The sequence below is a fragment of the Tetrao urogallus genome (genome assembly GCF_951394365.1).
Source record: "Tetrao urogallus genome assembly, chromosome: 28".
Lineage (NCBI taxonomy): Eukaryota > Metazoa > Chordata > Aves > Galliformes > Phasianidae > Tetrao > Tetrao urogallus.
In genome coordinates, this window is record NC_136841.1 from 1,189,159 (window position 1) to 1,208,863 (window position 19,705).

At 61.2% G+C, this 19,705-nt stretch overlaps 2 protein-coding genes across 2 annotated transcripts; one reads left to right on the forward strand and one right to left on the reverse strand.

Moving 5' to 3' along the window:
- Positions 1–6,407: 6,407 nt before the first annotated feature.
- Positions 6,408–16,745, reverse strand: UBQLN4 (ubiquilin 4; the record flags this gene model as incomplete). Its single annotated transcript, XM_079547624.1, has 11 exons — positions 6,408–6,560; positions 7,208–7,385; positions 7,976–8,091; positions 8,565–8,648; positions 9,094–9,233; positions 9,527–9,752; positions 10,584–10,742; positions 11,950–12,212; positions 12,506–12,711; positions 14,456–14,607; positions 16,599–16,745. 11 exons carry the CDS (start codon positions 16,743–16,745, stop codon positions 6,408–6,410), a joined length of 1,824 nt encoding a protein of 607 aa, XP_079403750.1.
- A 139-nt stretch (positions 16,746–16,884) lies between these two features.
- On the forward strand, positions 16,885–19,313 carry LAMTOR2 (late endosomal/lysosomal adaptor, MAPK and MTOR activator 2). The gene is made up of 4 exons (XM_079547631.1): positions 16,885–17,042; positions 17,169–17,331; positions 18,698–18,787; positions 19,128–19,313. The coding sequence occupies exons 1-4, from the start codon at positions 16,975–16,977 to the stop codon at positions 19,182–19,184; spliced, it is 378 nt and encodes a 125-aa protein (XP_079403757.1). The 5' UTR covers positions 16,885–16,974; the 3' UTR covers positions 19,185–19,313.
- Positions 19,314–19,705: the final 392 nt, after the last annotated feature.

Below are 19,705 nucleotides of genomic sequence, written 5' to 3' on the forward strand. Positions count from 1 at the left end.
CTCGCGGCCGGGCCGCGCCGCTCTCTGCGCATGCGCCGCGCACGCTCCGCACGGCGCCGCCTTTACTCAAGGGAGAGGGGCGCGTGCGCGGGTCCTTCGGGTGTGCGCATGCGCAAAAAGCGAGACTCGGAGGGACCCGCAGGGCGCCGTAGGGACCCATGGAGTCATAGACTCACAGAATGGCCCGGGTTGAAAGGAGCACAGCGAGCATCAGTTCCAACCCCTGCTGTGTGCAGGTCGCCAACCAGCAGCCCAGGCTGCCCAGAGCCACATCCAGCCTGGCCTCGAATGCCTGCAGGGCTGGGGCATCCACAGCCTCCTTGGCAGCCTGTAACAGTGCCTCACCACCTGTGTGAAAAACTTCCTCCTATATCCAACCTCAGCCTCCCCTGTCTCCGTTTGGCCTTTTCAACCCACGCCATTCTGTGGTTCTGTGATTCTATTAAAGTATTTTAGAGAGGACGGGAATCTAATCAGTGATTTAGAAGGGAGAAAAGCAGATGACAGATGGGTGCGTATGCAGACAACACGCTGCGGTGCCCTTTAGTATTTTATGGAAATTGGTCCTAAGGGAACACAATAAAACAGAGGGAGCAGATGCTACCAGCAATGTAGGAACCTGGTGGCAGGACCAGGGCACGAGCAGGGTGTTAGGAAGGGAACCTTCCAGGGCAACAATGGCAGATGGATCCTTCTCAGAACTGCCACGGAAATGGAGGGTTTCATTCTATGCTGGCTGTAACCAGCGCAGCTTTCAGCCTGGAGAAGGGGGGGCTCGGGGGAGACCTGGTTGCTCCCCATAACTGCCTGAAGGGAGGCTGCAGTGAGCGGGGGGTCGGCCTCTGCTCTCGTGTAGCAGGGATGGGACCGGAGGGAATGGGCTCCGGATGCGCTCGGGAGCTTCAGGCTGGACATTAGGAGATAAAGGAAATAGCAGGAGAGGTCAGGCAGTGGAATGGGCTGCCGGGGAGCGATGGAGTCACCGAGCCCGGAGTGTTCAAGGAACGTCTGGATTTTGTGCTGAGGGACGAGGATTAGTGAGAATATTGGTGACGGGTGGATGGTTGGGCTGGGCGGATCTCAAAGGCCTTTTCCAATCTCGGCCATTCTGTGATTCTGCCGTTCTGCCCTTCTGCCCTTCTGCCATTCTGCCATTCTGCCATTCTGCCGTTCTGCCATTCTACCATTCTTTGAGTGCTTTTTCAGCAGCAGCAGCATTCCCTGCAGGACCAACGAAGCCCAAGAAGCAACCAAAGCCCTGCTGCCGATGACTCCGAGGTTGGTGGCTCCTGCAATAACATCCTCCCACTGTGGAACTCGTTTTATCGCACAGACTGCCAGCAGCTCAGCGAGCCGTATGGAGCAGATCAGCAATGGCTCGCACTGCGAGGCGAGGGGCCGGGTGGGAAAGATGAAAGCAGCCGACGGAAGCACAGGCTGCAGAGCCGGCCAGGAGGCTGGGCTGTCGGGGCCGCGTTCGGCTCTCCTGAGCATCAGCGCGAAACCCGAAGCCAAAGAGCGCTCGAGTCCTGCGAAACGCCGCTCGGAAGGCGGCCGGAGCCGGCGGCCCCAACCGGCGCTGCGAGCGGCGTGGGAGGAGCGAGCGGCCCGGCGGCAGAGGAGCGGCTGTCGCCATTTCACGGCAAAGCCTGCGGGTCAGCGGGCCGAGCCGGGCTGCCAGGGAGCTGCCGCCGCGGGTGGCTGCTGGGACAGCAGCAGGAGCTACTGGCCAACGGGAAAAGTCTTACCAGTCAAATGCAGAAAAAAAAGGGGTAAGGGTAAAACAAGACAACAGATCGGAAGCTTTCAGTCTGGCTTCAAGCTGGGAAAAACAGCGTTGCACCCCCAGAAGTTACAGAAATCTCAATCGGGTTCACCCAGCTGTGCGGGGTTGGGGACGCCTGGCAGAGCCGAAATGCAGCCGATAGAAGGGAAGTTAAAAGCAGGAGGCGGGTGAAGCAGCGCCCTGTGAGGTGTTGGAAGGATGAGAGAAGCAGCAGATCGCTTCTTGGAGTTTGGATCGTTCGCTGAATGTGAACCCAAGGACAGCAGCCCAGTCCTGCTGATTTAATGATGGATGGGAGGAGCGATAGTTTGGCCCAAGGCTGGGGGGCAGTTGATAGGACTGTTGAAGGCGCAGCCAGTGGCAGCAAACCCACTGGCCAAGTTAAGCAATGAGTGCGTGGCGTTCGCCTTCCGGATTGCAGCAGGAGAGTAGGAGAACCCCGACACGGGGAGCAAAACCTCAGCGAACCTGGGCGCTGTTAACCGGCGTGAGAAAAAATCCGAGTCCCAGATTTCAGGTTAGGGATGTTGGTGGCAGCAGCCGTGTTCATTCGTGGCTGCAGGGTTGGCAGGGAGGAGTCGCGCCTGTCGGCGCCGTCCGTCCCGTGGCCCCAGGCGGCGCAGTGCGGCTCTGCTGCTGCTCAGAGGCTGAGCGCCTCAGGCTCACGGTCTCCCCCGCGCCGCTGCTCCGATTCGTCTCCACGTCAGCCCAGTCACCAACACGTCGTGTCTTTGGTGTAATTTGTGCTCTCCACGGATTAGGAGAGCAATGATTCCAAGAATGAGCAACACGTTCTGCCGTCCCGTGCTGGGCTCTCTCTCCACCCTCTGTATTTGCCTCATGTTTTGCCTGGCTCAATTCTACCCCACTCAGAGCGCCCCAAATCTTTAACTTTTTACTCTGCTCAGTAGCTTTCTTAGCGGAAGAAAACCAACTGTTTCACATAGGAGTTCAGTAAAGGCCGATACTGTGTGCAGAAAATCCTGGAAGCTGCTACTGCAAAACCACAACCCACCTCTCACCCAGAGAACAGCCCAGCGATTCGCGAGGATTTGTCAGCTCCTGAGCCTGAGATGTGGGGGCCTCCACGGCAGGGTGGAGCTTTGCTGCGCAATAATAAGATGCCACAGCGACAGCAGAGGGCTGCGCGCCATGGGCTGCGAGTTCGCTGAATTCCTGGGTTTAAATGGCCACCAAGTTTCTCGACAGAGAGCCCTGCTGATGGAAGAGAAGGAAGGCAGCAATTTGCCAGACTCACAGAGCAGCAACGCGGAGCCACCTGTGAGCCAGCAGTGTGACTGACGGAGGCTGGCTGCGCCGCTGGGCCGAGCGACAGGGGAACCACTGGGAGATGGTGAGGATTCCTCGATGGAAGCGCTTTTCTGACTCAAGGAAACGTAATGCAGGATGCGCAGTAACTGCCGCCGCCAAGGCAATGCGGGCACAGCCATCGCCGTGTGCTCAGAAGGCAGAAACAGTCCGTGCATTTCAGGCAGGTGCTAAACGGGCTTTTGGTGCTGCAGCTCATGGAAAGAGCGAGGATTGCAGACACGAGGAACACAAATTCAGCACGGTGCGAACCTGCCAAAGCGATCTGCACCATGAACGGACGCTGCACTTTGCAATGTCCCCATCAACCCCTCTGGTGCAATGTCCCCATCAACCCCTCTGGTGCAGTGTCCCCATCAACCCCTCTGGCTGTCGCTGTGGTTGCCTTCAAGAGAAGCGCCTTCCCCCCATCGGCCGTGCGTTGATTTGAAGCGGCAGGCACACAGTGCCTTCTAGTGGCCCGTTTGTAGGAACAGGGCTGTTGCATCGTTGCATTACGCGCTGAGCTCTCCCTTGCAGAGCTGCAGCAGCCTGGTTATGGATGCAGCGCGACAGACTGGAAGGCGTGTTGGAAGGCATTCTGTTCTAACAGGGGATCTTCAGCAGGAAAAACACAGTTTAATGGAAGAGAGAAGCAGCCAGGGCCTCCATCCGAGGCCGAGCTGTGTCACTCGGGTGTAGGATGGGATGCGATGGGCAGAGACATTCCTCTCCATCCTCCTTATCTCCCACCACCCCATCGGTGTCACCCAAGGACCCGCAGCCAAACTGGTGGGATGCTCCAAAATGAGGGCTGAGTGCTGAGCGATGAGCTGTGGGCAGGCTGAGAGCTGGGCAGCAGGAAACCAGATGGGGTTTAACAAGAGCAAGGGCAGAGTCTTGCAGCCGGGGAGGAATAACTGCACTGGGGTCGAGCTGCTGGAGAGGAGCTCTGCAGAGGGGGACCTGGGGCTCCTGGTGGGCGGCAGGTCAGCTGTGGGCAGTGTGCCCTGGTGGCCAGGAAGGCCAGAGGGACCTGGGGGCATTAAGAGCATGAAGGGGAGCGTGGCCAGCAGGGCAGGGGAGGCGATCCCCCCCTCTCTGCTTTGCCCTGGTGAGGCCACGTTTGGAACACTGGTTCCTCTGGGACCCTCCACACTGGGCTCTGGTGCTGATCTGGACTGATTCTGGACTCCTCCATTCAAAACGACAGGGATCTCCTGCAGAGATGCAGCGGAGGGCGCAGAGGTGATGCGGGGCCTGGAGCATCTCCCGTGAGGACAGGCTGAGCGACCTGGGGCTTTCAGCCCCCAGAAAGGAAGGCTGGGAGGTGATCGGATCAGTGTCTGTAGATCTCTTGAGTGTGGTTGTCAAAGGGACACAGCCAGGCTCCTCTCAGCGCTCCGTGGGGACGGGACGGGGGAAACGGCCACGAAGCGCAGCGTGGGAAGGTCTGCACCGATATGGGAAGGGATCCTTCACAGCGAGGGCGGCGCAGCGCTGAGCTGCCCAGGGAGGCCGCGGGTTCTCCTTCTCTGCAGGCATCGCAGAGCTTCCTGCGTGCCGAGCTGCGCAGCCTGCTGCAGGGAGCTGCTGTGCAGGGGCTGGACTCCGTGACCTCTGAGGTCCCTTCCAGCCCCTACAGCTCCGCGATAGATCGTGATTTTGGCACCTATGCTCATCAGTCATTCTCCTGAGTCAGTGAGCAGAGCTCATCCAGAGGGCGAGCGAGGAAGAGCGTGGGATGAAGGCAGGGGCCGCTGGCTGGGCTGGCACTGTGCTGCAAGGACACCAGGAGGTAGAATAGAGCGTGGAATGGAAGACTGGAACCATGAGCACTGCCTGGGACAAACTGCCGGGCCCCACGCGCTGCCCCAGCTCCTGCAACCTCAGCTCCATGCTGCAGTGCTGCTCAGCCCCCCCCATGCGCTTTGTTTTGCAGCTGCAGTGCTGCTGCCGCCTCTCCCCTTCCCTCCCTGCCCCATCCTCCCCTACGGAAAAAAGGGAAGAATTGCATTAAATGTGGGATTGCTGTGGTGAAGGGAAGGACCAGGCAGCCTGGTCTAGTATTAAACGTGGAGGTTGGTGACCCTGCCTGCGGTGGGGGGGTTGGAGATCCGTGATCCTTGAGGTCCCTCCCAACCCTGGCCCTTCTGTGATTCTGGGAAGGAGGGCTGGAGAGGTAGGGGCTGCACCGACCCCCACCCTCTGCCCCAGGGTGAGAGATTGATTCATCGGGAGTTAACGAGGCAAACTCAATCAGCGGCAATCAAGGACGATACACGGAGCGCAGGGAGACGGATGGTTGTGCGCATTTATTATTTGTTGTTGTTTTCTCGTTGATAAACCTGGTCTGCAAACCACACGGCCCCGGAGACCCTGGGGAAAGGTTGGTCCTCCACGGAATGCAGCGTGGTTCAAACGCACCACAACGGGAGGGGGGGGAAATGAGGATGGCTCCAGGCTGGGAAGCACGCGGACACCGACGCTTTCGAGTGGAGAGATCGGATCTTTCCATCTCCTCTCGTTTTTACAGATACCGAACCCGCAGAGCAGAAGACGCGACGCGGCCGCGCGAGGAGCGGAGCGCTGGGGCAGCAGCAGCCTCTGCAACGCCTTCTTCCGCACGGCGCCTTCAGCTCGGCTTCCACGACAGCAAAGCCCGTCCCTGAAGGCCGCGGGGCTCCGCGTCGCCATCCCAGCTGCGCAGAGACCCCACTCCAGGCGTGGTTTGCACGCAGGCAGCCCTGGAGCAGGAGGCGGCAGCCCCCCGCGCGCCGAGGGCCCCATTCGTCCCATGGAATTATTAAGACAAACGACATCAGAAATTTCCAAGTCGCTGCGATTTTTCTTTTGCTCTATTATCCCCAAGAAGATGCCGGGAGAAAGAACCGGAAAGCAAACTTGGCTCAAGTTTTAAATATCTGCCTGAAAGGAGGGCGAAGGGAGGGAATCATGTACAGTTAAAATCAAGCTACTCAAAACACAATCATTCAGGTAAATAACTAGGAGTATCGCCTCTACCATCTAGAGAGAGAGAGAAGAGTGTCTGAAACAGAGGGCATATTGAGGAAAAATACACATCTGAAGTCTCTGTGGCCACGATGAGAACTGGAATCCACATACAAGCCAGTTAAAGAGCATTTCAACATGAAATCTTAACTTAGTAGGAAGGTCGGGGTTAAGCTGTATCTTTTTTGTTTTAAATACATGGACAGCTGTCAGATATGAAAATGACGGCGGGCTTTCCTGAAAGATCCCCTGCGCGTGTGAATGGATGCGAGCTGACATCTGCGGGGCGGCGGGACGGAGCTTAGGAAGGCTGGGAGCCCAGCAGTCTCTCAATGGCCGCGTTGATGTCCCCGCCCGTGGCAATGAGCGCCTGCAGGTTGGCCTCACGGTTAATGAAGCCCATGGCGTTCAGCTGCTCCAGCTGCTGTTGGAATCGCACTTCGGGACTCTGCGCCTGCAGAGGGAAAGGACAAAGCACTCAGCTGCGGCGGCAGATCCGGGCAGGAGGCGGAGCGGCGGCAGCGCTGCAATTCCTCAGTGCCTTCAGCGCTGCGATCCAGCGCCCCGGATCTCAGCGGCTCCGGCAGAGCAGCCACGCCGCGCACGGGCCGCTCCACGCCTGCGGCAACTGGGACGGCCGGCACCCTGCGTCTCACGCCCCAAGAACCAATCCGGCCTGGGACCAAAGCAAACTCGGCAGAAAGCAGCAGAGCCAAAGGGAGCCGGCTGCTGAACCACGGCCCTGGGGGGGGTGGGAGCAGGACAAGCCGAGCTCACCCAGCGGTGCCCCCGAGAAGCCCACCAGCACGAAAATGGGCACCCAGGACTTACGGGGAGCTCATGAATCGGAGGGAGAGCGATCTGCATGGGCATACGGGGACAGGACAAGGCTTTCAAGTAAAGGAGGGGAGACTTCAGACGTTAGGTGGAAATTCTTTGCTCAGAGGGCACTGCGTGCTGCCCAGAGCTGTGGGTGCCCCAGCCCTGGAGGTGCCAGAGGCTGTGGACAGACCCTGAGCAGACGGAGCGCGGGCTCAGGAAGTGGATGATCTTTGAGACCCCTTCCACCCTAAGGCATCCTATGACTCCACGATTACATACTTGAGAGCTTCCTCCGGCCAGCAGCTGGATCATCTGCTGCATGAGCTGCTGCTGGGGGTTACTGCCCCCGGCTGGAGAGGCACTGGCCGGCGTCGAAGCGGAGGGAACGGGGTTCTCCGGGATTGTGCTTCCTCCTGTGGAGGACGGGGGCATTCGAGGCATGCCAAAGGAGCCGAGGCTGCAGAGGAAGGCAGGGTTTGCTCAGAGGCGAGCCGGCACTTCTGGCTGTCCCCTGCCTACCTTGTGAGGGCGAGGCAGCACGGGGAGCCAGCAGGCTCGGCCAGGCTGGTCACGCTCCATGGCTGGCTGTGCTCGTATCCCAGCCACAGCACCGCTGGGAGCAAGCCATCCTAACACAGCACAGCCCCAAAAGACTGCAGAGACTGAGCAGAGACTGTGCATGGACAAAGAGCAGAGGGCCCGAGGGCACCCGGCAGCACAGCGTGCCCTCACTTACCCACCCAGCCCCACGGCGTGCATCTCAAACATTCCTCAGAGTAAAACTGAGCCCCCCTGACACTTAAATACCTCAAACGAAACTCAGAGGAGGGACCAAACGGTTCCCAAATCTTTTCCCCAAACAGAGAAGGTCAAGGACTCCCCCCATGAAATGCAAACAAACGGAAAGCGCCCATCAGCTGGAGCCCAGAGCCCTGCAGGCGCACGCACAGCGCTCCTGAGCAGATCTGCTGGGTGCACGGGCGCCAGGCTGCCTGCTGGCCTCCAGCACGCCCTGCCCGCAGCATCGCGCCCCGAGGAGCTCCTTACCTTGGCACCAGTCCTGGGGCCTCCGTTTGCAGCGTCTGGAGTCCCTGCTGGATCTGGAGGAGCGCCTGCATGGCGCGGGGGTTGGTGAGAATGGACAGGGAGTCTGGGTTCTGCATCTGGGAACGAAGGAGAGACACGGCGGCGCTGAGCAGCCAGAGCTGCAGGCAGGGCTCACCAGCCGCAGGCGGAGCAGCTCAGCACGGCGCTGCAGCACAGCCAGCCTCAGCGCTGGGCTCCCCTCCCCGCCCCTCCAGCACCGGGCTCTGCACACTCCCAGAGCTTCCATCACATCTCCCACATGAAGTAGGAGAATCAGATTAGGACAGGGCACGCGTGCCTCCACAATTAAAGCCGTTTTGATCCACTCGAGTGAACCAGCTGCTCAAGCGCAATTAGCCAGGCTAATTTTCGTAAACTCATTACTGGGAGAGAGCGTCCACACAGGGGTTTCACGCGGCTGAGCTCGTCTCATTTCAAGTCAACCCTGAGGTAATTTAGGTTACCTCATTTACATTGCCGTGCCCAAACAAGCTCCCCCTCTCCTTCCCCTGCGCCAACCCCCCCCCCAGGGCCAGACAGGGGCTGTTACCTGCTGCAGGAAGACTGGGAGCTGAAGGCGGAGCTGTTCTTGAAGCTGTGGGTTCCCAGCAAAGAGGGGAACATTTACCATGATCTAGCAAGAGACGGCACACAGAGGATCAGAGCATTGCTGCCCACGGCTGTAATGCTCCACGTAACCGAGCCCCAAAGAACACGACGCTCGTGTCCCTGACTTTCTCCCCAGGCTCTCGTCGTGTTTTCCTGCCTATGGGAACTGAAAGACTGACACAAGACAGCTCAGTTCCTGGCAGCGTTGTTGAACAGGACCCACGGGCAAAGAGAAGGGCCACCCCTGTGCTCCCCTGAAAGCCCCCTCCTCCTGTGAGTGGCTCCACTAAAACACAGGGCCCACCGTCGTGTCTGCCTTCGAGCTACAGAGAAACTGAACAGAATTGTTTACACTCACTCGGCTCAGCTTTCTGCAAGACAAACCTCTCTGACTATGGGAGCAGACTGTTCTCACAAGCACTGTGCTCAAGTCCTGCCTGATAACGAATAGCAGATACAACAGCTGTTACCTGTGCTGCAAAGTCTGGGTTCTGGGCAAGGGTCTGCATCATGCTCCTCATGTAAGGGGCAGAGATCATATTCTGCATCAGCTGAGGATTCTCTGAAATCTGCTGCAGGAGACCTTGCATCTCCGGGCTGTTAAACATGCCTGCAAAGGTGAAGGAAAGAGAAAACAAAGGAAAACTCCTTGCAGCGCAATGCAGAGCAGTGCCACAGCGCCTTTACTTCACCCACGGGCCAACAGGGAACGCTTTCCCTCTCTGCCGAGCTCTCAAGGCCTGCAGGGACAGCGGCGCTCCTCCAGTCGCACAGGAAATAACCCAACCCTGGTGCAGCTGCAGTAACGCCTGCCTGCACAGCAGCCCCGTTCTGCAGCAAAGCCCCCACCGACGCCCGGCTGCTCGGTGCCACCGGACCGTCCCGGTCCCTCTCGTCACGTACCTGCCCCAAAGCTAGCAGCATTGAGCCCAAAGGGGTTGGACACGGTCGGGGTGCTCTGGGTGCTTCCTGAGCCAGCGCTCCCTTCGCTGCTGGGCGCCTGGCTCTGTGAAGCAGGGGGGCTGGGGCTCCAGGGGTTCGGTAACGGCTCTCTGTTTTCTGTCCGCAAAGGCTGAGAGCTGGAGCTCTCGGAGCTCCCCGTCAAGGAAGAGAAGGGGTTGTTGCCAAACTGGGGAAGGGAGAGAGAAGAAACAGCCTCATTAGTCAGCCCAATGGGGAAAGCCGGACTCACCCCGTCGCTGTGTGAGCCGGGAAGCAATCGCTCGTGCTCAGATTGCTGAACACACACCAGAGTTTGCCTCCTGAGAAGTGTGCGATCCGCAAGATGCCACAGAGAAACCCCAGCTCAAGAAATGGCCAGAGCCCCAGGCCGGGCTTCCAAACACCCACGAGCCATCAGCATCCAGCCAAACCCACAGGGAGCGTCAGCCTGGAGGACGCCTGCACAGCTCGCAGACAGACCTGCTCGCTCCTCCCGTGCTCCAAAGCTGACCCAAAGGTGTCAGGCTGGAGCTGACACAGAGCCCCACCGCACTAACGGAGCTGCAGCATCTGGGCACCTGGGCATCTGCCTACTTGGACAGCAAAGGAGCAGCAGCAGCTCCCCGCTCACATCCCCAACCCCTGCAATGAAAGCAGCCAGCCAGCACCGCACCGCCTCTCCTTCCAGCTGCGTTCGTCACCTCCGGAGGGAGAGGACCAGGAGCAGCGGCTGGAGAAGGAACAACCAGCTTCCCTTCTCAGCGCGCTATGCTGCGCCGCAGAACTGTGCTGCAGAACTGTGCTGCAGAGCTGCGCCGCAGAACTGTGCTGCAGAGCTGCGCCGCAGAGCTGCGCCGCAGAGCTGCGCCGCAGAGCTGCGCCGCAGAGCCGTGCTGCAGAGCTGCGCCACAGAGTTGTGCTGCAGAGCCGTGCTGCAGAGCCGTGCCGCAGAGCCGTGCCGCAGAGCCGTGCCGCAGAGCCGTGCCGCAGAGCCGTGCCGCAGAGCCGTGCTCCATACCTGCTCCCTGGCGGCGCTGAACATGGGCTCCTGGATGTCCGTGTACATGCGGCGCAGGGCGTTGTACCCTCCTGGAATGCTCTCGAGGTTGCTCAAAGCACGGTCCTGGTTCCTCATCATCTCCTGCATCATGGCGGGGTTACGAGCCAGCTCCATGGTCTGCCAGAGAGGAGAACGTGGAACGGCTGGGCCCGCGTGCGCCCAGCAGAGCGAAGTGCCCCCCGAGGTTGTGAGCAGCCCAGCAGCGCAATGCTGAGCTGCCAGCCGAGCACTCAGAGTTCACTCTGAGCTTCCAGAAGGAAGAGGATAATTAAACCCGTTTCACAGCCGGGGAGCAGTGAGATCATTTATCCAAGCAAGGAGAGCCCGGCGATGCTGGCTCCTCCCACCTCGCTCAGCTCTCTGCCTTTACAGCCCCAACTCAGCTCTGTGGGACTGTCTGACTTCTAAGCAGTATCGGAACATCCGAACATCCAACCGCCACATGTTCCCACTCAAAGCAGGCGGACTGCATTCAAAACCCTGAGATGGAAGAGCTGGGATCTTCCTGCTGGAGGAAAACCGAGCAGTTCATCAGCTCCAGGCTCCTGACGGCTCCCTCCTGCTCAAGGAGCACCCAGACATCCTGGGAGCTGCATAAATCCCAAACATCCACAATTGAGCCCTGCAGCTCTGCAATGTCACGTAGGGCCGACCCGGCTGAAATTAAAACAAGATAATGGGAAGCGCATGGAAACTGGGCTCCTTCAGCAGCCACACGGAAACACATGCAGAGCAGTCCTCCTGGGAGCAGCAGAGCCCTGCTGAGGGCTGCCTAACGCTCAAGTCTCGGTTTCCCCTCATGCTGCCTCCCCGTGTCCTCCAAGGTGCAAGGCCACCTCTCCTCTGGGGCTGTGCAGAAAATAGAGCCCTGCAGGACCCCGGCCCATCACCAGTGCAATATTTTGCTGGTACCACAGCACAGCTGCGCAGCCTGTGTTCATCCACCAGCAGAAAAAGAGAAGAGCAGAACACATGCAGGGCAGCTTCACTTCTCTGTGACTCCTTTTGCTCCCGTGCACGGATCAGAACACAGCGGCCTCGTGTGCGGCGCACTGCAATGATCCAAGAGCCCTTTTCTGCCCAACACTCAATAGATCAGCAGCTCTGACAGGGAGGAAGAGCCGCACGCACACGGGCTGAGTAATGGCTGTTTACTTCACTTGAGACCACCGCCTGTCTGCGAGGGGTTTTCAGTGGGAAGGAGAAGGAGGAGATCCTTCAATCCACCGTTCTGCATTCCCACGCCCCCTGCTAGAGCAGCTCTGAAGCTGAGCCACCACAAAGCTGTGGCAGCGCTCGGATCCGTCGCGGCGCGCCGACCCACCTGCCTCATCAGCTCCGGGTTGTTCAGCATGTGGCTGATCTCCGGATTTCGCTCCATCAGCTGCTGCATCTGCGGGTTGGCCATGATCATCTGCCGCATGAGGTCGGGGTTCGACATCATGTTTTGCACCAAGGGGTTCTCCATGATCTGAGAGAGCATCTCTGGGTTGGACATCAGCTGTCGCTGCATCTGCTGCTGGAGCTCCATGAAGTTGGCAGAGCCCATGCCCAGGTTGCCCAGCCCAGTGATGCCACCGAAGCCAGCTGCAGAGGGAACAACGCGGGAGGGAGGAGAGAGCTGTGGGTCAGGGAACGACGGCCGTGGCGGAAGGAGAGGACGTTCAGGGGCTGAACTGCGCCCACACGGAGCTGGGGGAGCCCCGACCCCGAGCAGGTGGCTCTCAGGGGGATCCCCTGCACAGAGGGCTTGGGGGCGGTCCTGAGCAGGCAAACGACTCAGGTGAGCAGGAGAAACAACCACAGGGCCAAAAGCCCCAACTCCTCCACCTACACCTCAGGAACGCTTCTTCCCTGACTTCCTCGTGGGCCCCACTTACAAAGGATCGACGTGGCGCTGTTGGGGCCTCCGTCTCCAGGACCTCCCAGACCCCCCGAGCCGCTGCTCCGTCGGCCGCCGCCCCCCGCGTCCGGAGCGGCGCCGCTGGATGTGGAAGGCTGAGATGGGGCAGCAGGAGAAGGGGACGCTGTGGTGGGGGCAGAAGCAGCACCGGGGGCAGAAGCAGCAGATGTTGGATCTTGGACCCTGCAAAGAAACAAAACGAGCCGTTACGCTTCCGGCACTCGGGAGAGCGGAGCGGCGTCCTCTGCGCAGGCTTCCCTCCGGGCGGTGGCAGGCGGCTCCTCCGGGCCGCTCCCATTCCCATCCCCATTCCCACCTGTATGGATGCACGGCCGTGGCTCCCAGCTGCCTCCCATCTGCCGGGAGCCACCTCCCACCCTGCTGCACAACAGCCGACCCACACGGAGCAGCCATGCTCTCGCTGAGCTCCGGCCTGAACCACACCGAACTTTTACCTCGCCGTATCCTTGAGCAACGAGTTTGCTCCGAACGGGAAAATCCTCCTGCAGCTCCCGCAGAAACCACAGGAGGTTACAGCAGGGCTGCCACAAGGGGCAAACAGCAGCCGGCCTGGCTGCAGCTTCTCTTGTGTGCTGAATGCTATGGTGCTCGCTGGGGCAAATAAGTCCCTGCCTTACAGTGCAGAGAACAGGAGGCAGACAGCAGCGAGCATCCCGTGGAGCGGCAGAGTATTTCTGTCCGAGTGGCTACGAATTCACCTCTCACATTTATTGGCCGTCCCTCACAAAGGAGATTTCTCATCCCAGCACAAGTTCAGCACAGCTCCCTTCACCAGGCACGCAGCACCGCCAGCCGCAGAGCAGCGATGCAGCGCATCGGCTTTGCTCAGTTATCCAACCCCAGCAGTGCCTCATAATCACAGCTCTCCCTCAGGACTTTCACAGGCCTTTTAAAAAGAGCTTTTAAATGGTTCTCTGAGGCAGCTGCAGTCGTGCAGTGACAGTCCTGGGCTCAAGAACACTGAAGAGCTTTCAAACGAGGCAGAACCCAACATTCCCTTCACTCACCTCAACTAAGGAACGCCATTCTGTCACTCCAAACAGCCAAGAGCACCTCATTTCCTCTTTCCCAAACCCAGGAGGATTCCCTTCTCCACGTCCCTTTCCCTTCCCACACGCATTCCAGGACTTCTGAACACCAAACCCGAAGGTCCCTTGGTGTTTTCCAGACCCATCTGACCGACGTTGAAAACCCCCAAGCAGGAGCAGAGGACAAAGCGGACGGGAAGCTTAACCAAAGAAGGAAGCAGGAGAACGAGCAGTTGGTTTCTCCGAGCACAGGAGGGGCTGCAGTGCCTTCAGTGAGCACTGCCAGTAAGCACGACTCCTTTCATCAACTTTACTGCCCAGGGAGGCGGTGGAGTCACCGACCCTGCGGGTGTTCAAGGAAAGGCTGGATGTTGTGTTGAGGGCCGTGGTTCAGTGGGAGCTGTTGGGAATGGGTGAACGGTTGGACTGGATGAGCTTTGAGGTCTTTGCCAACCTTGGTGGTTCTATGATTCTGCGATTCCCTACGGCGGGCAGAGAACAGAACGAAAAGCCAGGACAGCGCTTCGTTACCTTTGGAGTCTGCAGGGCCGGGGTGCACAGCAGGAAGTGAAAGGAACCCTGGGCAGTGCTTGCAGCATTGCTGCTGGGAAGGTAATTTCTGCTAACAGTGAGTCATCGCGATCAGATCCAGGACACAACCACGTTCCAATGGTTTCTGCCCAGGCTGCCAGTGGCGAAGGCTCCGCGCACACAAAGCCACGCTAATTGCCTTAACGATGCCTTCCCCCCCACAGGTGCACAACAGAAGCTGGGCCAAGCGATAAACCAGAGCTGCGCAGCGAGGAGAGCTCAGGGCCACAGCCGCTCTTCTCACCGCCCGCTCGCTCCCAGCCCCCCGACGCCGAACGGCTCCTTACTTCTGTGGAGTCTTAATGACCAAATGCACGGTCAGCCCGTCTTTGATCCCGTGTTGATTCAGAGTGTCTCCGTCCTTCAGGATCTTCCCAGCGAAGATCAGAACCAGCTGATCCTGTTTGGCTTTGAACCGCCTGGAAATCTCTTCTTTGAACTGAAAAACAAAGGCGGACTTTTCAGGCAGAAGAAGAAGGCAGGAACCTGAAGGTAACGCTCCGGACACCCAACGTTCACTGCGCAAACGGCAGCGGGCACCAAAAGGGCTTCAGCACCCCAACAGAACGGAGCCGTGCGGGTAGCAGTGCAGCTCCAGCTGCCGAGGGCAGAAAGCAAAGAGGAGCCCCGCACTGCTTCAAAACGTGGGCAGAAACCTCCCGAACCGTTACCTGGGGATGAGCTGAAGGCTTCCACAGCACGCGTGCCCTGAGGCCCGACCCAAACCCACCGCTTGTCCTCGGACACCTGAGCTTTGTTCGTTTCTGCTCATCTCATTTTTTCCCAAGGAAAGCCCAACTCTGATTCCGTACAGGACAGAAAAGGGCCCAGTCCCTCATCAGCCAATGGACTAAACTGCTCCTCCAATTCCTGTCCCTGCGACTGTTCTCCTGCGAGCATCCGCACCACCCAACACCGACATCTCTGCGCTGTGTGACGGGGGGGATCAGCACCTGCCAGTAAGGCTGTCACTGCCAGCTCAGCTGGGCATTCCCGAGTCAGCAGGTGAGGAAAAAAAAAAGCCTTTGCATTTGGACGCCACAGATTTCAAGAAATTCTCATGGGAAGGTCAGGACCAGAAGAGCAAACGCCTTTCCTGGGGCAGCTCGCAGTCCTGGCGCCAGAACTCCCCAAAAACTGGGCCTGGGAGGACAAACTGCTGGAGCTGAGGTGATCTGACAAAGCTTCACCCCCTGCTCTGCACACTCACAGCAGAGGGCTGGGAAGGAGCAGAAGGGCCACAAACAACACGCAGCTCCCGCCCAGCTCCCAGCAGCGCCGGCACACCACGACCTGTGTCCTAAAGCCCACGTCAAAGCACACAGCGCAGCACACAAAGCCAAGATCCACACCGCTGACACCTCGCACCAGTGGGCACAGCCGCCTGCACGGCGCTTCTCATCAGCCCCCTCCTGCCCTCCAGGTGCACAGCGCCCTGCGGAGCTCCCTGCCTGGAGCAAACCCTCACATGGCTGATGTTCCCTTCTCTCTGCTTCACCCTGCCTTTGCCCCGAAGGCTCAAGAGGAGCAAGAAGGAGGGAAGGAAGGAGGGAAGGAAGGAGGGAAGGAAGGAGGGAAGGAAGGAGGGAAGGAAGGAAGGAGGAGCTGCTGGCCTCTGCCACCACACACCGCCGGTCCATCGCCCCACAGCACCCCCACCCCTGCAGCACCCCACAGCTCCCAGCAGCACGGCTCCAGGGCCACGTCCCTCCCCCATCATCTCCCCCGACCTGAGGCATCTCCTGTCCCAAAAGGAGCTCCCCCCAGACACAGCCCCACCACACAACGCCCATCTGTTGCCCCACATCACACCCACTCACAATAGCGCAGCCCCAGGGCCGTGCCCCCCATCCTCCCCCAGCCTTCAGAACCCTCCCGGCCCCCACATCCCGTTCCACCAGCATTGCCCCACACCCCCTCCTGACCGCCCCAACAACATCCCATTCTCACCCTTCCACAGGTTACAGCTCCCTCAGCTGAAACCCTCCCCCACAATCCAACACCCGCCGTCACGTAGCGCAGCCCAGCCCCGGGCAGCCCCCCAGCCCCCGCCTCAGCCCAAGGCCCGCCGTCACGCAGCTGCAGCCCAGCCCAGCCACCCTAGGCCCCCAGCCTCGGGCTCGGGCCGCCCCCCCCTCAACCTAACGCCTGCCGTCACGCAGCTGCAGCCCCCGCAGCCCCCGGCCCGGGCCGCCGCCCCCCCCTCTCCGCCCCGGCCCCGCGCCGCTCCCCGCCCCCTCACCTTCCACCGCCCCCCCCCGCTTCCCGGCTCCTCACACCCCCCGAAGTTCCTCCCCTCCAACTCTCAGCCTCCTCCCCCCCGGCCCGCCCCCCCGCCCCCTCCCATTGCCCACCCCCGGCCCCGGCCCTGCTCCCCTCCGGCCCCTCTCAGCGCCAAGGCCTAGGCCCGATCCTCCGTCCCGCCCCCACCTCGCGCACGGAGGCGCCGTCCGCGATAACGATCTCCTCCTTGTCCTTGGGGGTCTTCACCGTGACGCGGATGAGGGCCCCGCCGGGACCTCCCAGCTCCGGCCCGCCGGGGCCCGGCCCGCCGCCGCCGCCGCTCGGCTCCGCCATCTTCGCCGCCCGCCCCGCCAGCCCGGGCCGATAGAGAAAAAGGCGAGGACGGAGCGCCGCCACGGCCCGCGTCGCCGCCGAGCGCCCCCTTGCGGCGCGGCGGACCGAGAGGTGACGGAGCGCCGAACGGAGCGCGGAACGGAACCTCGCCCCGCGCTACGCCGAGCCGCCGAGGGCCGCGGCCTGCACCGAGCACCGCCCCGCGCCCCGCCGCGCCCCGCGGGCTGCCATGCTGCGGCCCAAAGCGCTGACGCAGGTGCTGAGCCAGGCCAACACCGGCGGCGTCCAGAGCACGCTGTGAGCGGGGCCGGGGGGCGGCGGGGGGGGGACCTCGAGGCGTGACCGTGCGGCCGTTAGCGAGCTCGTCGTTCGGGGGCTCGGTGGGGGCTCGTTCGGGAGCTCGGCGGTGCCCGTCTGTTCCAGGCTGCTGAATAACGAGGGCTCGCTCTTGGCCTACTCGGGTTATGGGGACACGGACGCCCGCGTGACGGCGGCCATCGCCAGCAACATCTGGGTGGCGTACGACAAGAACGGGCACCACGCCTTCAACGAGGACAACCTCCGCTTCATCCTCATGGACTGCATGGTACGGCGGGACCCGGGCGGGAGCACGGCGGGACCCGGGTGGGGTCCCCGTTGGGATCTGTGTGGGGTCCCCTGCAGGATCCATGTGGGACCCTCATTGATATCTGTGTGGGACCCCGACAGGCTCCATGCAGAACTCCCTGCAGGCTCTGTGGGTCCCTCATTGGGATCCGTGTGGGACCCCTGTGTGTGTCCCCCGGCAGGATTCATGTGAGACCCCGGTGGGATCCATGGGACCCCCATTGAGATCTGTGTGTCTCCCCCGTTGGGATCCGTATCCCCCCCCCTGCAGGCTCCATGAAGGCTCTGTGTGACCCCCAGTGGGCTCCATGTGGGACACCCAGCAGGTTCCATGCAGGACCCCCAGTGGGCACCATGTGTTCTCTGGTGGGCTCCATGCAGGACCCCCAGCAGGCTCTGTGGGATCCCCAGAGGGCTTCGAGGTGTTCACCAGCAGGTTCCATGTGGGATGCCCAGCAGGCACCTTGTGAGACCCCCAGAAGGCTCCGTGTGACCCCCAGTGGGCTCAGTGCCGTCCTGGTGCTGTGGGGTCCCGCTAGGGGTCCTGTGTGGAATGTGCTGAGGGTCCCACATGGCGCCCATTGGGGGGCACACAGAGCCTACTGGGGGTCCCGCATGAAGGCAGCTGGGGGACGCGGAGTCAGCATGGAGCCTGCTGGGGAATGCCTCGGAGCCCACAGGGTTCCCATTGGGGGTCCTGCATGGAGCCTGCTGAGGGTCCCACATGGGGCCCAGTGGGGTCACATGGAACCTGCTGGGGGACACATGGAGCCCTTGGGGGTCCCAGATGGTGCCTGCTGGGCATCCTACACGGTGAACACCTCGGGGCCCACTGGGGGCCCTGCATGGAACCTGCTGATGGTCCCATATGGAGCACACTGGGGGCCACTCGGAGCCAGCTGGGGGTCACTGTGGAGCTGCATGGAAACCCGATGTGAGAGCAGTGTGTGCTCGGAGCCTGAAGCCCCCAGGCTGCATCAGGGGCTGGCAGTGGGGCACAGAGAGGCCATCCCCCTCTGCTCTGCTGCTGTGAGCCCCACCTGGAGCAGCGCATCCACGGCGGATAGACTGGAGCTGTGGCAGCGGGGCTGGCTGGGATGGAGGGGCTCCAGGGAGAGCTCAGCCGACGGGAGGGGAGCGATGGGAACGTGGTGTGGGGCTGAATGAAAGGAGGAGGGCCCCGGAAGTGCTCAGAGCTGTGGGTCCCCCATCCCTGGAGGTGCACGAGGCCGCTGGGGGGCTCTGAGCAGCTGGAGCGGGGGGCGGGCAGCCCATGGGATGGGGTTGGAAGCGGCTGATCGTTGCGGTCCCTTCAACCCAACCATGCTGCGATTCTCTCTGGGCAGGAGGGGCGCGTGGCCATCACCCGCGTGGCAAACCTCCTGCTGTGCATGTATGCCAAGGAAACGGTCGGATTTGGGATGCTGAAAGCCAAGGTGAGGGGGTGGGGTGGGAGACGGGGAGGGGGCGGCATTCATGCGAGGTGTGAAAGAGCCACGGGGTGAATGCTGGGGGGAAGAGGATGGGAGCGGGGCGGAAGCGGCCGTGCTGGGGATGCCTCCTTCCACTGTGCAGATTTTGAGGTGTCCCAACTGCAGCTCAGCCACAAAACTGCACTTTTTTGAGGCTCTGCGGTGAAATTTAAATCAAAACGAGAACCGTCTGCGTGGATCCCAAATGGCGTTGGGGCAGGACGAGGGTTTGCCCACGGTGTGTGGGTGCTGGGGGTGCGGCCCCGTGTGCTCAGCACCCCTCAGCACCCATCCCTGCCTGCAGGCGCAGGCACTGGTGCAGTACCTGGAGGAGCCGCTGACGCAGGTGGCCGCATCCTGAGCCGCATCCTGAGCACGGAGCCGCGGTGCCACGGCTGAGGAGCAACGCCTGCGTGGGGGGAACCACGATGGGAGCCCGGCCGCGCTGCTGGGCGGCGGGGAAGGGGGAATAAAACCACGTGTGGTGCTCGTGTCCTTCTGAGTGTCTCTCGGGTCAATGGAGGGTGTGAGGGTGGGACGGGGCCGGTCGTGCGCCCTGCAAACTGGGCTGAGGGCTGAGGGTCTGTGGTGCGGTGCTGCTGGGAGCCCCGCGCTGCCCCCACGTTCCGTCACTCCCAGCAGAGGTGCGGAAGGCCGTTGGTGCCCGGCCAGCTCTGCGCTGAGCCCAGGCCCCGCTGCCCCAGCCTGCCCTGCGCCGCGTGGCCTTGGCAGCCAGGACCGGGCTCGGCTCCTCCTCCGGGTGCCCCGTGACGGTCCCAGGGGTGACATTACCTGCCCAACCTGCGCCGCCGCTCCCACGCCTGGAGTCAGCCAGCCTGGGCCTCCCTGCTCCACCAACGCCGCCTGCGTCGCCTTCGCTCC